The sequence below is a fragment of the Neofelis nebulosa genome, chromosome 16, assembly GCF_028018385.1.
Source record: "Neofelis nebulosa isolate mNeoNeb1 chromosome 16, mNeoNeb1.pri, whole genome shotgun sequence".
NCBI classification, from domain to species: domain Eukaryota; kingdom Metazoa; phylum Chordata; class Mammalia; order Carnivora; family Felidae; genus Neofelis; species Neofelis nebulosa.
The window spans coordinates 36,730,329-36,744,882 of record NC_080797.1 but is presented as its reverse complement, the minus strand read 5'-3'; the positions used below and the strand labels follow the sequence as shown (position 1 = coordinate 36,744,882).

The 14,554-nt window shown below is 53.5% G+C and overlaps 2 protein-coding genes across 8 annotated transcripts in view; one reads left to right on the top strand and one right to left on the bottom strand.

Annotated features, from left to right (window-relative positions):
* Nucleotides 1–339: 339 nt before the first annotated feature.
* Nucleotides 340–9,024, top strand: CSF3 (colony stimulating factor 3). 3 transcript variants are annotated; one of them, XM_058704760.1, is made up of 6 exons: nucleotides 340–1,914; nucleotides 2,596–6,554; nucleotides 6,677–6,831; nucleotides 7,261–7,368; nucleotides 7,509–7,655; nucleotides 8,013–9,024. In XM_058704760.1, the coding sequence occupies exons 2-6, from the start codon at nucleotides 6,542–6,544 to the stop codon at nucleotides 8,175–8,177; spliced, it is 588 nt and encodes a 195-aa protein (XP_058560743.1). In that variant the 5' UTR covers nucleotides 340–1,914; nucleotides 2,596–6,541; the 3' UTR covers nucleotides 8,178–9,024. The 3 variants fall into 3 exon arrangements, with proteins under 3 accessions (XP_058560743.1, XP_058560742.1, XP_058560741.1); XM_058704759.1 differs by lacking the exon at nucleotides 340–1,914 and having other exon boundaries at nucleotides 2,396–5,345; nucleotides 6,436–6,554; XM_058704758.1 differs by lacking the exon at nucleotides 340–1,914 and having other exon boundaries at nucleotides 2,396–6,554.
* A 1,661-nt stretch (nucleotides 9,025–10,685) lies between these two features.
* The window catches only part of MED24 (mediator complex subunit 24), a 32,299-nt gene continuing 28,430 nt past the window's right edge, over nucleotides 10,686–14,554 (bottom strand). For all 5 annotated transcript variants that reach the window (XM_058704751.1, XM_058704753.1, XM_058704750.1 and 2 more), the window contains 7 exons: nucleotides 14,028–14,292; nucleotides 13,455–13,636; nucleotides 13,208–13,298; nucleotides 12,810–12,909; nucleotides 11,844–11,924; nucleotides 11,411–11,559; nucleotides 10,686–11,228 (listed from right to left, as the gene is read on the bottom strand). In XM_058704751.1, the coding sequence (XP_058560734.1) occupies nucleotides 11,112–11,228; nucleotides 11,411–11,559; nucleotides 11,844–11,924; nucleotides 12,810–12,909; nucleotides 13,208–13,298; nucleotides 13,455–13,636; nucleotides 14,028–14,292 (985 nt within the window). In that variant the 3' untranslated portion in view covers nucleotides 10,686–11,111. The remainder of the gene's footprint in view (nucleotides 11,229–11,410; nucleotides 11,560–11,843; nucleotides 11,925–12,809; nucleotides 12,910–13,207; nucleotides 13,299–13,454; nucleotides 13,637–14,027; nucleotides 14,293–14,554) is intronic.

Sequence of the window (14,554 nt, the reverse complement as noted above, 5' to 3'; positions counted from 1 at the left end):
CATGCTCTGTCTCTCTCTGTCCCAAAAATAAATAAAAACGTGGAAAAAAAAATTTAAAAAAAAAAAAAAAAAAAAAAAATCTAGACCTCTAGGGGCGCCTGGGTGGCTCAGTCGGTTGAGCGACCGACTTTGGCTCAGGTCATGATCTCGAGGTCTGTGAGTTCAAGCCCCGCATCAGGCTCTGTGCTGACAGCTCAGAGCCTGGAGCCTGCTTCTGATTCTGTGTCTCCCTCTCTCTATGTCCCTCTCCCGCTCATGCTCGCGCTCTCTCTCTCTCTCTCTCTCTCTCTCTGTCTCAGAAGTAAACATTAAAAAAAAAAAAATTAAAAAAAAAATCTAGACCTCTAGAGGATCAAAGAAATGGCAGGGGTCTGACCCTCGGGAGGTTTGCAAGAGGAGAGAAGGGTCTCTGATGAGGCTGCAGCAGCAGGTTGAGAGCAGGTTTTGCCCAGCTGGCCCTTACTGAATGGGAGACGGGTTGTTCCCTGAGAGTGAGAGTTGGGTCAGCCCGGAGGGGCCTCCTTGTGGCTCCAGCTGCAGATAGTGGGGAAATGTGTCTGCCTCAGTCTTGACGTCTCCCAGCCGCCGACGGGGATGCTCCCCATCTCGGTTCATTGAATTACTGCTGTTCACTGTTGGCGCCTGGGACGTTGCTGTACATGTTCTCTGTTCCTGCCAAGCGCTGTTATCTGAACACGGCCTCGTGGGTTTCTGCCTCTGCTTAATTGCATTCCCTCTCCTGCCACGCTCTGGCTCTCCACCTCGAGGATTTCTACACCTCCCCCAGGCTTCCTGCCTCACAGTGATTTATCCCCCTGGCATCTGGAACACTCGCTCGAGATCAGATCCTCTCAGGAGGTGGTGTGAAAGACTTATCTTCCCAGCTAGCTTGTAGGTTCTTCGAGAGCATGAAGAGGCATTTGTGTCCTCCCGGGGCTTTGCCCAGTACCTGACACACTGGGTTTGATGAAGTCTCGTTTGTGTGTTCATTACCAACTGAAGATTTTCATCTTGCAGTATCCCTAATTTCCATTAAAGGCATGTTTTCGACTGGCCTTGTTTTGGGTCCTGGTCCCGTCCCAGCCTTGATCACAGTAATCTGGCATTGCCCACTTGCCCTGAAGCTTCTGCCACCTCCCAAGTGTAATGAAACTCTCTCTCAGAAAAAAAAGACTAACCTACACCCAAGTTAGGGCTCCAACCCACAACCCCAGGATCGAGAGTTGCACACTCTTTCAACTGAGCCAGCCAGGTGCCCCAAGGTTTTTTGTTTTTGTTTTTTCTTTTTTCTTTTTTAAGGTAGTCTCCATACTCAATGTGGGGAAGAGTCACGTGCCCAAAGACTGAGCCAGCCAGGTGCCCCTCGATGCTAACAAATTTTAGAGTCAGCACCTGGCCCAGAGTGCCTCAGGTCCTCTCCTGGTTGGTAACAGATTGGAGAGTATGTCATCCTGTTACAGAGAGTTGGGGTCATTCGACGTGATTTCCTGGTTCTCACCCACCTTGACTCTATGATAGACTATTTTTCTGCTCACTTTCTGGAAGTTTCTTTTAACTCGTTCCCATTGGCTTGGTTTTCTCTTCCTGGAGAAGCTTAGTGTCTTTTTTATGCTTGGAGAGTTCACTGTGTTCTCCACTTTATGGTTGGGTGGGTTTTTTTCTTTTTTTTTTTTTTTGTTTTTTTTGTTTTGATTTTTGAGTTTTGTTTTAAATTACAAAACTACAGAGAAGCAGAAAGAATGACCTAACAAATACCCATGGAGTTTTCCACCCAAGTTTAATAAATGGTGACATTTGGTTATCATGTCATTTTTTCAACCAAGGAAAATCATTACAGATCAGTCAGAAGCCCATCTTGTTTCTTTCCCAGGCCCTTCCCTTACTTCCCTAGAGGCAGCCGCTCTGATGAATTCCGTAAGTAGCCTTCCAGCTTTATGTTTTTATACTTTATCTTCTACAAAATACAGTATTTTTTGTGGTTTTATTTTTTATTTTTTTTAACTTACATCCAAATTAGTTAGCATATAGTGCAACAATGATTTCAGGAGCAGATCCCTTAGTGCCCCTTATCCATTTAGCCCATGCCCCCTCCCACAACCCCTCCAGTAACCCTCAGTTCTCCATATTTATGAGTCTCTTCTGTTTTGTCCCCCTCCCTGTTTTTATATTATTTTTGTTTCCCTTCCCTTATGTTCATCTGTTTTGTCTCTTAAAGTCCTCATATGAGTGAAGTCATGATTTTTTGTCTTTCTCTGACTAATTTCACTTAGCATAATACCCTCCAGCTCCATCCACGTAGTTGCAAGTGGCAAGATTTCATTCTTTTTGATTGCTGAGTAACACTCCATTGTGTATGTGTGTGTGTGTGTGCACACACACACACACCACATCTTTATCCATCCATCCATCGATGGACATTTGGGCTCTTTCCATACTTTGACTATTGTTGATAGTGCTGCTATAAACATTGGGGTGCATGTGTCCCTTCGAAACAGCACATCTGTATCCCTTGGATAAATACCTAGTAGTGCAATTGCTGGGTCATAGAGTAGTTCTATTTTTAGTTTTCTGAGGAACCTCCATACTGTTTTCCAGAGTGGCTGCACCAGCTTGCATTCCCACCAACAATGCGAAAGAGATCCTCTTTCTCGGCATCCTCGCCAACACCTGTTGTTGCCTCAGTTGTTAGTGTTAGCCATTCTGACAGGTGTGAGGTGGTATCTCACTGTGGTTTTGATTTGTATGTCCCTGATGATGAGTGATGTTGAGCATTTTTTCATGTGTCGGTTGGCCATCTGGATGTCTTCTTTGGAGAAGTGTCTATTCATGTCTTTTGCCCGTTTCTTCACTGGATTATTTGTTTTTTGGTGTTGAGTTTGATAAGTTCTTTGTAGATTTTGGATACTAACCCTTTATCTGATATGTCGTTTGCAAATATCTTCTCCCATTCTGTCGGTTGCCTTTTAGTTTTGCTGATTGTTTCCTTTGCTGTGAAGAAGCTTTTTATTTTGATGAGGTCCCAGTAGTTCATTTTCGCTTTTGTTTCCCTTGCCTCCAGAAACGTGTTGAGTAAGAAGTTGCTGCAGCATTTTTGTGTGTTTTTAAATCTTTTAAATGATGTATCACATGAATGTAACTTGCTCTTTTCACTCGCCATTGGTTTTGAGATCTAGTGGTGATACCATGCACAGCACTGTCCTAGGCACTGGGAAACAGCTAAATAAAGCAATTCAGCTTTATTAAGAGCAATAAATTCCTTTCCTCGCTGAGTTTTCATTCCGTGAGGGGCTCGGGGGGAAGGAAGCATATGTGGTATGGATGGACCACAGTTTATTTAGCCCTTCCCCTACTGGTGTGCACTGGTTTAGTATTAACAGTGCCGCAGAGGACATCGCTGTGTGTCTCCTAGCACATAGGCACTGTGCACATGGTTTGCAACCTTTTCTCAAAGGGCCAGATAGCACATTTTTTAGGCTCGTGAGCCATACAGTCTGTCACAACTATTCACTTCTGCCCTTCAGAGCAGCTATAAATAATATGCAAAGAAATTATTCAAGAACGCTGGAGTTTGAATTTCATATGATGTTTACAAGTTATGAAATATTCTTTTGTTGCCCATCCGTTTAAAAATGTAAAACCCCTTCTTGACACGAGGTGTACATAAATTGGCTCACGGGCCGAGTCTGCAACAAATGAGTCACTCCACAGCCCTTAGAAAGATGCTCCAAGTCCAGCACCAGATGAAAACAGGAAGCATGAGGGGAAGTTGCTGACCAGTTCTGGCCATTAAGAAACACCAGGGAAAGCCTTTGGAAGCTGGAAGGCTGAATGACAGCTAAGGGTCTCCAGAGCCAGGCCCTTTGCCCCAAGATCATTTTGGTCCAGCTCAGCCTGTGCGTCATGGCCAGTAACTAGCCCTGGCTCTCTACCTGGTCTTTATTCTCCCATGGGTAAGGCCGAAGTCTGGATTGAGCCATTATCCAAGAGGTACAGCTTATCTGAACAGGAAGGTAGTGTAATGGGAACAACAGGGGCTTGGGAAGCCTGACTGCAATTCCTGCCTGGCTCCACCGCCTGACCAGTTCTGTGATCTTGGGCAAGACCCTTCACTTGTCTGAGGCTGTCCCTTGTCTATAATGAGAATAATCCACATCCTTCCACTTGGTTTGTAGGATGAAATGACAAAAGTGTAATGGAAGGTACCTGACAGATAAGAGGTACCCAATGATTGCCAGCCAACATTTGGATTTTCTCCCTGTGGAATGGATGCCAGAACACTTCCTGGGATGGGCCACTCACTTCCCCTGGAAGCCGCCCGCTCCATCTTCTAACACTTGTGACCGCTAGTCACTTCTGTTGATCTGGAAACTAGCCGGCTGTGGCTTTCACTCCCTGTCCCACGTCCAGCCCTTGAGACCAGGCAACAACCCCCTCCTTTGATTCCCCAATCAAAACAGCCTGTTTTCTTCAAATTGTGATCTTTGAGCCCTCTCACCATTCTGGCCACCCAACCAAACACCCTACACACTTGGACTGTCGATAAAGACAGGAGTCTGGGTCTAGAACTTCCTGGCCAAAGGTGAGGAAGTCCAAACATTGATTAAGAGATTTGATGGTTGAAGCACTGGGTGGCTCAGTTGGTTATGTGTTTGACTTCAGCTCAGTTCACGATCTCAGTTTGTGAGATCAAGACCCACATCGGGCTCCAGGCTGACAGTGTGGAGACTGCTTGGGATTCTCTCTCTCTCCCTCTCTCTCTGCTCTACTCCTACACTTGCACGTGCTCTCTCGCTCTCGCTCTCACTCTCTCTCAGTATAAATAAGCTTTAAAAAAGATTCCATGGTTAAGAGTTTAAGACTGTGGCACAGGGCAGACCTTGGTTCTGCTACTTGGGTAGGTTACTTAACCTCTTCAAGGTCATATTCATCTTCTGTAAAAGGGGAAATGGTTCTAGTACCTTCCTCCTGGGCTTGTTGAAAGGAATACACCCAATAATGTATGGAGAGTGTGCGGCACAACATCTGAAGCCAGCTGAGCCCTCTGGAGATTCTTTGGGGGACGGTAAAGGGGCACGTTTTGCAAATGAGTCTCCTGACCTCCACAGTTCTAAACCCACCCCTCTGCTCCCACAGAGCTGGCCATACACCTGGTCTCAGTCAGTGCTTGGTTGCCAACTGCCTAGCCTGAGGTGGACAGGAGACCAGAGGCAAGATGTGAACAGATCGGAACGTGAAGTCCCTAGGGGCCAGCTGTGGCCACCAGGGGGCACCCCAGCCCCAGAGGTGGCCTCACCCAGGCAGACACACCTACTCCTCATCCAAAGAAATCTGTTCCTTGGCCTGAGGTGAGGTAAATTGGGACAGAAAGTGACAGCCTTGGGTGTGGTCGGTCAGGCCCCAAGTCCTGTGGGAAACCCTCAAGCCTGAGGCAGAGGCCTAGACTAACTGTGAGTCTGACTCTGCTATCCATGACCTTGGGCAAGGCACTTTCCTCTCTGGCGCCGGTTCACTGGGGTCAGAACAGACTCCAAGACTTGCCTGGTTCTAGGATTTGAGGCTGGGGCAGCTTCTTCTGTCTCACTCCCAGCCTTTCTCCAGCTCAGGGCAGCACACACTCTGACTGGCAGTGAACCTGGCCTGGGAAGCCATGTGTCACAGACGCCCCCAATTCCAAAGCGCTGGTGGACACCATTGGAGGGAGGCGTAGTGCGGGAGGAGGAGGAAGGGCAGGGTCAGGTGAACCAAGAGACTCAGAGCCTCAAAGGTCTTGCTTCATTTGGGACAGACATCCGGTTTCCTCTGGTTTCTGCCAGGATTCTGGGGGCTTAAAGGAATGAGTCATGGAGGGGGATTGGGGGGTTCCCAGCTAACCAGTTTGCGACAGGAGCCTGGGATGATGCCCATCAAAGTGTGGGGTGGAGATGGGAGGCAAGACCCCAATGTCCCTATCTCAGGCCCCTGGCCCATCAGGAGGGGACTCAGGAAGACAGCCTCCTGGACTTTGGGGGGTAAAACTAGCTTCTTCCCTCCCAGAATTTGGGGCCTAGGGAGCAGGTGGCTTGAGAATCCCAAGGGAGAGTGCCAGGGGACTGCTCCAGCAGATCCAGGGGAGGGAGGGAGGGGCTGCCCAGAGGCTGGCCTCTTCCCCAGTCTGACCAGCCTCCAGCCTCCAGCCTCCAGGGCTTTTATCAGTGGCTCGGCCTTTGTTCAGCGGTTCTGATCAAACACCCTGGGGCAATTCGGGCCTGGGTGGGGCTAAGGGGAGGAAGGGAGTTTGAAGGGGACTGGACGTCAAAGAAGGATCAGAGATTCCACAATTTCACAAAACTTTCGCAAACAGCTTTTTGTCCCAGCCCCCCTGCATTGTCCTGAACGCCAAATTTGCATAAAGTTATTACTAAGCCTTAGTCGTAGCACCAGGTAATTTCCTTCCAGGCCTCCATGCGCTTATGTATAAAGGCCCTCTGGAGCTGATCCCTGCCAGAGCCCAGAGTCTGCAGACCCACCCAGACCTCCTGCTAAGCCTGCTGCCCAGAGCCCCATGAAGCTGACCGGTGAGTGTCCCAGCCCCAGGGAGGGAGGATGGAGTAGTAGAGGGGCTGGGGGAACCTGGGCCCTGGAAAGGGACCCCAGCGGGAGTGGACAGCATGTCTCCTGAGCCCCTATCTGCCCTCAGCCCTGCAGCTGCTGCTGTGGCACAGCGCACTCTGGATGGTGCAAGAAGCCACCCCCTTGGGCCCTACCAGCTCCCTGCCCCAGAGCTTCCTGCTCAAGTGCTTAGAACAAGTGAGGAAGGTCCAGGCTGATGGCGCAGCGCTGCAGGAGAGGCTGGTGAGTGAGAGGCCAGGAGGGGACAAAGATGCTGGAGAGGGGTGGTGGAGGAAAGAAGACCCAGAGGGCTGCATGGAGGGAGGAAGGGGCAAGAGCTGAGGGAGGGGACGGGAATACTAGGAAGACATCATCAGGGAGGCACATGGGAGAGGAGAGACCCAGGGGGAACGGGGAGAAAATTAGGGAGAGGTGTGGAGCCACGGAAGTCTGGCCAGGAACTGGGGGGAGAGAACGTTGCAGGGACGGTGCTCTCGGTGCTCTCGGAGCGGCTGCCTGGGATCACAGTGGAGGGCAGAATGGGGCTGAGCAGCCTGGCAGGACCAGGAGGGAGGGGAAGATCTTGGAGAAACGGGGAGGACTTGGACTCGGGAAGCAGAAGCAGCCCAGCCCCATCAGGACCCCCTCACTCAGCATCCTTCCTGTCCCCAGTGTGCCGCCCACAAGCTGTGCCACCCTGAGGAGCTGCTGCTGCTTGGGCACGCTCTGGGCATCCCCCAGGCTCCCCTGAGCAGCTGCTCCAGCCAGGCCCTGCAGCTGGTGAGTTTCTGGACGGGGAGGAGGGCGATGAGGGGAGGGAAGGATGGTCTGGAAGTCTCCCTGGATCTCCAGGCTCCAATCTGGGGCCCCAAAAGGAGCATCCCGGGCAGCAACCTCTGACGCCCTACTCTGTCCCGCAGACGGGCTGCCTGCATCAACTCCACAGTGGCCTCTTCCTCTACCAGGGCCTCCTGCAGGCCCTGGCAGGGATATCCCCCGAGTTAGCCCCCACCCTGGACACGCTGCAGCTGGACATCACCGACTTTGCTATCAACATCTGGCAGCAGGTGAGAGCCTCGCTGGGAATGGCAAGTGTTCGGGGCCTGGACTGAGCCGGTCCCCAAAGACTGGGCTGAAAGCTTGGGTATCCCACTTCTTTAGGAACGGGATGGGAGCACTCCCAGGCATGTGTGTAAGGAGCTACCACTTCATCCCAGGCTCCCCTCGCTGCTGGCCCTTCCCCACTCTCTAGATGAGGGCGGGAGACAGATCACTGGACCTTGAAACAGACCTGGGTTCAAGGCCTGGCCCCACCATTAACCGTGTGATCTTCCACAGCCCATCAGCCTTTTGCGTTTCCTCATTGAATAATGTGTTTGCAGCAGGGCCTGCCTGGTTGCTGATCTCATCTTTCCCCCCCACAGATGGAAGACGTGGGGATGGCCCCTGCAGAGCCGCCCACCCAGGGCACCATGCCAACCTTCACCTCGGCCTTCCAGCGCCGGGCAGGAGGCACCCTGGTTGCCTCCAACCTGCAGAGCTTCCTAGAGGTGGCATACCGTGCTCTGCGCCACTTCACCAAGCCCTGAGCAAAACCCTCCCCCACGAGTGTATTTATCTTTATTTAATATTTATGCCTATTTAAACCTAATATTTAAAGACAAGAAAGAGCAGAAAGGAGCCCTGGACTCTTGGGTCCTTCCTGCCACCTCTGAGTTTCATTCTCCTGCTTGTAGCAGGGAGAAAATCTGTCCCCGGGACTGGGAGGCGGATAGGTAAATACCACGTATTGATTTCTATGACTGCTCCCTGGCCTGGCTCTGTGGTGGGCACTGGGAAGAACCCCAGCGAACCCCTTAGCCCAAGGGTACCCACCTTGAGGCCCTCGGAAGCATCCGGAAGTCTCCCAAGTGGGAGACAAGACAACCCTGTTTAATATTTAAACAGCAGTGTTCCCCTACCGGGTCCTCCCTCGCTCTGGCCTCACCGAAGTGCCTGGTGCATGCCAGGTGGGCTAGGCCTTGCTTCTCACGTCCCCTTCCCTACACAGTAAAGCCCGCAGAGGCAGCCAGAGCCGGAAAGCTTGACCCTGGGGTCCCACGAATTCGCTAGGGAATCTAGTTTTCAAGATGTTTTGGGGAATATTTTGACTTCCAGTATGGGGAGCCGAGGCATGGCTGACATTTCTCATCTTTCTGGATGCCTCGTAGCGACAATGACAGGCTCCTAATGCCTGCCCCACCCTCACCAGGGTCAGGATTCTGACTCCTCAAGGGCCGGGCAGAGAGTCACTTACCGGCCTCGCTGAAGGGGGACTGGGAGTGCGGGGCCTGTGTGATGGAGAGGAACGTTCAACTCTTCACCCTCCACCTCTGCCCCCACTTTCTCACTGTAGCCAAACTGTGATAATAAAGTGTTTTGTTTGTCTCCAGTAAACGTTCTTCCTCTTTCTTGAGTCCAGCTGGTGCCCAGCCAGGGATTGGGTGGGGGAGGGCTGAGTGGGGGGTAAGGCCAGAGGGAGGGAAAGAGGAGATGCAGGGAGGAAGAGGGCCGTCCTCTAGCTCATCAACATTCACGTCTTTAGCATGGATTTCTCTTGTACCTGCTCGGTGCAGGCACTGAGCTAAGTGCTAGGGACACAGCAGAGGGCAAGGCACGTATGGTCCCTGGCCTCAAGGAGCCACAGCCTAGTGGGAAGACAGAAGGCAGATGGACAGCCATACTGGGAGAGAACGTGGGATTGGGGAGTCTTAATAGTCCAGACATAGACAGACACTGGCCCAAAGCAAGGGAGGATTTAATGTCTGCACAGAGCTGGTCAGTTTATCATCTTCCATAAACTCCAGCCCATCCACACTCACAGCTGCCCACGACGATAGAGTAAGTGCCTTTTACAGATTAGGATCTGAATTCAGGGTGACAACCTGGGTCAGAACTCAAATTCCCGGCCCTGTACTTCTCTCCCTCAAGTTCTGCTTCTGATCTGACAGGGAGCAACTCAGGTCAGCTGCCACTTCTCTGCTGGTCTCAGCCTCAGGGGCTGTTGAGCTCATAGGGTGAGTGGGCAGGTGTGTGTGTGTGTGTGAGAGAGAGAGAGAGAGATGCAGAGATTGGAGGGGCTGCTTCACACCGCAGGTTGGAAGCAATCCTGTGTCCTCAGCTGAAGATGCATGTGGTTCCAGGGTGCCTCCACCAGACCCAGGAAAGTTCAGATGGCCAACCGGTCCCCAGTCCCCCATCTCAAGGCTTCCCCTTGGCTCCTCGAGCATCTTTCACTTCCCTTCCCCATCTGGCTCCTTAGAAAGGATGGGGGCACCTGGGTGGCTCAGTTGGTTGGTTAAGCGTCCGACTTCAGCTCAGGTCAAGATCTCACAGTTTGTGAGTTCGAGCCCTACATTGGGCTCTCTGCTGTCTGAACAGAGCCCGCTTCAGATCCTCTGTCCCCGCTCTCTCTCTGCCCCTTCCCCACTCATGTGCACATGTGCACACAATCTGTCAAAATAAACACTAAAGAAAAAGAAAAAAAAAGAAAGGTCTGGCTGAGCGGGGCCACTCTGTCAAAATAAACACTAAAGAAAAAGAAAAAAAAAAGAAAGGTCTGGCTGAGCAGGGCCAGAGTCCCCAGCCATGTGGCTCAGAGCCCTCCCTCTCTGCTTGGTCCTGAAGAAATCGGGGCTTGAGATGTGTGGAGAAGACAAGCAAGGGTTAAACAGATCCTGCCCTCACCCCCCAGTCCTCTTTTGGAAAGCACAGATCAAACTCCGGGCCAGTCAGACTCTGGGTGGGGTTGGGCCTAGTGGGAGAGCATCAGGACAGGACAGTGGGGCCTTTAGCCAAAACCTCTCCCTTTTCAGAGTTAAGTCTGACTTTGGGGTGTGGGGGCAGGCGGCAGGCGTGTGTTGACTCCTTATCGCCCAGTGCATGTCTTAGGAAGGGAAGGTCTGCCCCTGCTGAGTGGACAAACACAGGAACCTGAGCCCAGACCTCCTCAGCCACAGGACTGAGTCTCTGCCTGGGGCACAGTATATGGGATTCCAAGGAGAAGATGTTCCCTGCCCCCGTGGGACAAACACTGACACCACTTGGAGTCACACAGGGACCCACAAAGATCTTTATTTACAAATGAGCTGAGGTGAACTTCCCTCATGTGTTACAAAAATATATGTGTGTATATACACTCTGCACCTGTAAAAATTCCTCAGAGGTACATCTACTGTTGGAAGGGGGGGGGGGGGGTGGCGGGCAGGGCAGGGGGGGGGGGTGTGGAGGGCCCTGGGCTAAGAGCCAGGCTGCTCACATTCTTCAGGTGCTGGCAGGGGGAGAGGAAATTATGAAAGAAAGAAACTGGGAGACGTCTTAGAGGTCAGATGTCAAGAGTAGGGGAATGATCTGGAAATGACAAAGGGTTCTTACATCACGTGGATATGAGCAATGATGTCTCATCTTTCCTCACTGTTCCCCTCTGAGGCGCCTGGAGCCGTGGGCCCCCCCCCCAGCTGACCCCTGCAGCCACTCCAAGCCTCTCAGAGCGCAGCAATGGCCTTGGCAGCCACCTGGCGACCCAGAGACAGGCTGAGGTCCGTGATGGCCAGAACCACCTTGGGGCTGGACATGGCTGACACCTTCACCAGTTCTGATACCTGCCACAGACAGACAAACGGCCGCTCACTGGGGCTACCTGGTGGTGGCCCCGGTGTCCTGGGAGGAAGGAGGCCCCTCCTACTCTGACGGCTGTCACTGAACCCCAGGCTTCCACTAAGACTCGCTGCCCCATCTGAGCCCGAAGGTGGGGACCGGCCGGGCCTGGAGACGAAGCACTCACGGTGGTAAAGGGCATGAACTGCAGGATGCTGCCGCGGCTGCCCTGCTCCAGGCAGTCCACACACTCCTCCATGAACCACTGCACAAACTGGGTGTGCGGGCCGGCGGTCCGCGAGCCCAGGATGGAGGAAATGAGCAGGAACAGGTTGGCTGTGCGGGATGGGGGGAGAGTGAGCACTCCGTGAGAAGGGGCTGAGAGGAGTTAGGCTGGGAGGTGGTGGTGGCACCAGAAAGCAAAAGGAAAGAAGTGCTCAGAATGCCCCCCAAATGGGGGTGTCCAAAAGAGGAAGCGTGAAAGGAAAACGAGTGAAGAGGGACTAAATGGGAGTCTGGGGGTGACGGGAGAGCCAGCAACCGGGGAGATGGGGCAACATAGCAGGAGTGAAGGGACACCAGGAGGACCCCTCTGGCTGCAGCACAGTGGGAGGACTCACCCAGGACTCGGTTCAGCGGGTCTCTCATGTTAACCGTGTGGAGCTGGGAGGCTGACAGGGAGCTGCTCATGGAGCGGTCGGCTGTGGGGCCAGGCAGAGGGGGCCTGAGGAAAAGGCCTCCTGCGTTCAAAACCCCCCTTCCCAGGGGATGCCCTCACTCGTCAGGCATGGAGGGCCTGCCCGGGGAAGGTCCTGGATCCAGAGTCACAGAGGGGCCCCGAATACAGACATCCCACAGGGAGAGGAGAGAGTACATTTGGTGAACACCGCCAGGCGCCCATCTGCGGCCTGCGCGTGGATCAGGCCACTTAATCCTCGCAATCCCATTTTACAAAGAAACCAAGACTCAGGTTTGCTGAGTGGCCAAAGGTCACAGGGTTTGTAGGTGGCGGCCTCAACATCTTTCCTCTGCCCAAGTGCACAGTTGGTGATTTAATCCCAAAAAGGCCTTAGAGAAATGTCTAGACTCAAGAGAAATCTCTGGAAACAGGAAAAATTAAGTGCCACAGGAGAAGCCCTTGGAAAAGAGAGCCTGGAGAGGAAGGGGTAATCTTCAGGCAGGAAGAGTGGGGAGCAGCCCCATGTCCCAGCCCAGACCTCAGGGGCCGTTTCAGGGGAAGGAAGGCCAGAGCTGGTGAGTCAATGGCACAGACTGTGCCTGAGGCAGTGAACTCACTTGTGGTGAGTAAGGCACGGGGAAGGGACAGTGGTGCATGCGGGGCTGGGCTGGGGTCTGGGCAGAAGAGCATCAGTCCTTCGGAAGAGTTCCCCAACAACCCTGGGCTCTCGGCAGGTAGAAAACAGAGCAGAGTGGGGAGCGGGATGAGACAAACTTCCCCCACACTCTCTCTGACCCGCAGATATGCGGCAGCCACGGACCACACCAAGCAACTTTCCCAGGCAGGGGTGAGTTCCCAGGAAAGGAGCAGCCCGCCCAGCCCCGTCCGCACGCTCACTGGGACTCACTGGGACTCGAAAGGACGTTGGCGTCTTCCTCATTGGAGCTGAGCAGTCGCATCAGCTTCGAGGGCTGCATGTCATCCAAGGGGAAGAGACTGATATAATCCTGGAGGGCGGGAGAGTCACTTTTACACCCTTGAGTCCCCAAATTCCCTGTCATCAGGGAGGAGAGCTGCAGCTCACATAGGAGTGAGGAAGAGTCAGCTCCCCATAGGCCTCAGCCGGCATCTCCAGTAGGACCAGCTTCCCTTACCCTCCCACAGCCCTAGTGACAGACCCCCTCACACAGTCACCCTTACAGACGCTCGGCCAACTGAGCCCTGACGCAGCCACCCAGGGAAGGTGTCTCTTACCACAGAAGGCCCAGTAAATGTCCTCTGAGCACATGAATGAATGCGCCCTACCTCGATGTCTTCACGGTGTCTCTTCTTCTGGCGCGAGGATGCCTGTCCCTTGTGGGAAGAATAGGAGCTCAGGGCACACCAGACAGCTAACCTGGCAAAGGGTTCCAGGGAAAGAAGGTAAAGTCAGAGGGCCCCAGAGAGGGTTTCCGTGCCAGTGCTGATCAGGCCCCAGCTGACAGGGCTTCCCCACAGCCCAGCCCCCCTGGGCCCTGTGCTGTGGGGACTCGAGGCTCTGAGAGAATCCTACTTGGCGAGCGCAGTGCCAGGAGGGTCCATGAGGCTGTGCCACTTAGAGGAATCGGTGAGCAGGCCAGGCAGGATGTGGCCCAGCAGGACCAGGGTCACTTGCTGCATGTCCAGACAGAAGATGGAGTAGAGCAGCTCCACCGCCCGCAGTGTGTGCTCCTTCCGCGTCTCCTTCAACAGCTCCTGGAGGGGCCGGGGAGGGAGATTTAGCAGCTGAGGGCTCCAAACACGGGGTTCTCTGGGAGAGCACACAAGGGGAAGCCCCGGGTACTGCTCCATCCCTCACTACGAGTCAGCCTCTGGCCACAGCTCCCTGAAGAGGGGGCTTCCCTCAGAGCCCAGGAGCCCCGAGGCCAGGACCTGCCTCTGTGTTCCAAGGAATCTTCTCACGGCACTTAAGAGGCCTCCCAGAGAAGCCCGGCTGACCAGGCTGGGTGCAGGGAAATGCGGGGACAGGACTGACTTTGGTGCTACCAGGTATTTTCTCAGAGGTCTCCCTGAGTCTCGAGGATACCTGCTCCCCCAGCCTAGGTCTGGGTGGGTGTCTGGCCCACACCCGCTGCACCCCAGGTACCTTAATCAGGTTGTTGCAGAACCAGTAGACGCCTCCCATGTGCAGCAGGGTGTCAAAGATGTGGATGGAGCGGCTGTCCACCCATCCTTTCTCCAGCACCTTGCCAAATATGTCTGTCAGCACCTCCTTGATGGGTCGCTTGGGGGGCAGCAGGTTCCAGTAGGGCATCGTGTCCACACCCGTGGATGGGAACTTGATCTGGGTGGCTGTCTGCTGCAGCACGTCAGCACACATGTGCTCCAGGATCGAGCTCATGATCACCACCCTGGGGGAGGGAGGAGAGGACCTGAGATTCAGGTTCGGGCAATATCAGGTTCAAGAGTGGAGCAAACATCCAGGCCAGACTTTTCCCAGGACTCGAGTTACGGAAATATTCCTGGGGAACTAACCCCATTCTATGCTGAGGGAGGAGACAAGAAGTCACAAAGCCCTAGCAGACCTGCCCCTACCAGTCCTGCTCCTGGGAGGCCTCTCACCTGATGGGCCCAAAGCCTGTGTGTGGAGGGGGTGCTCTCCTCCCCCAGGTT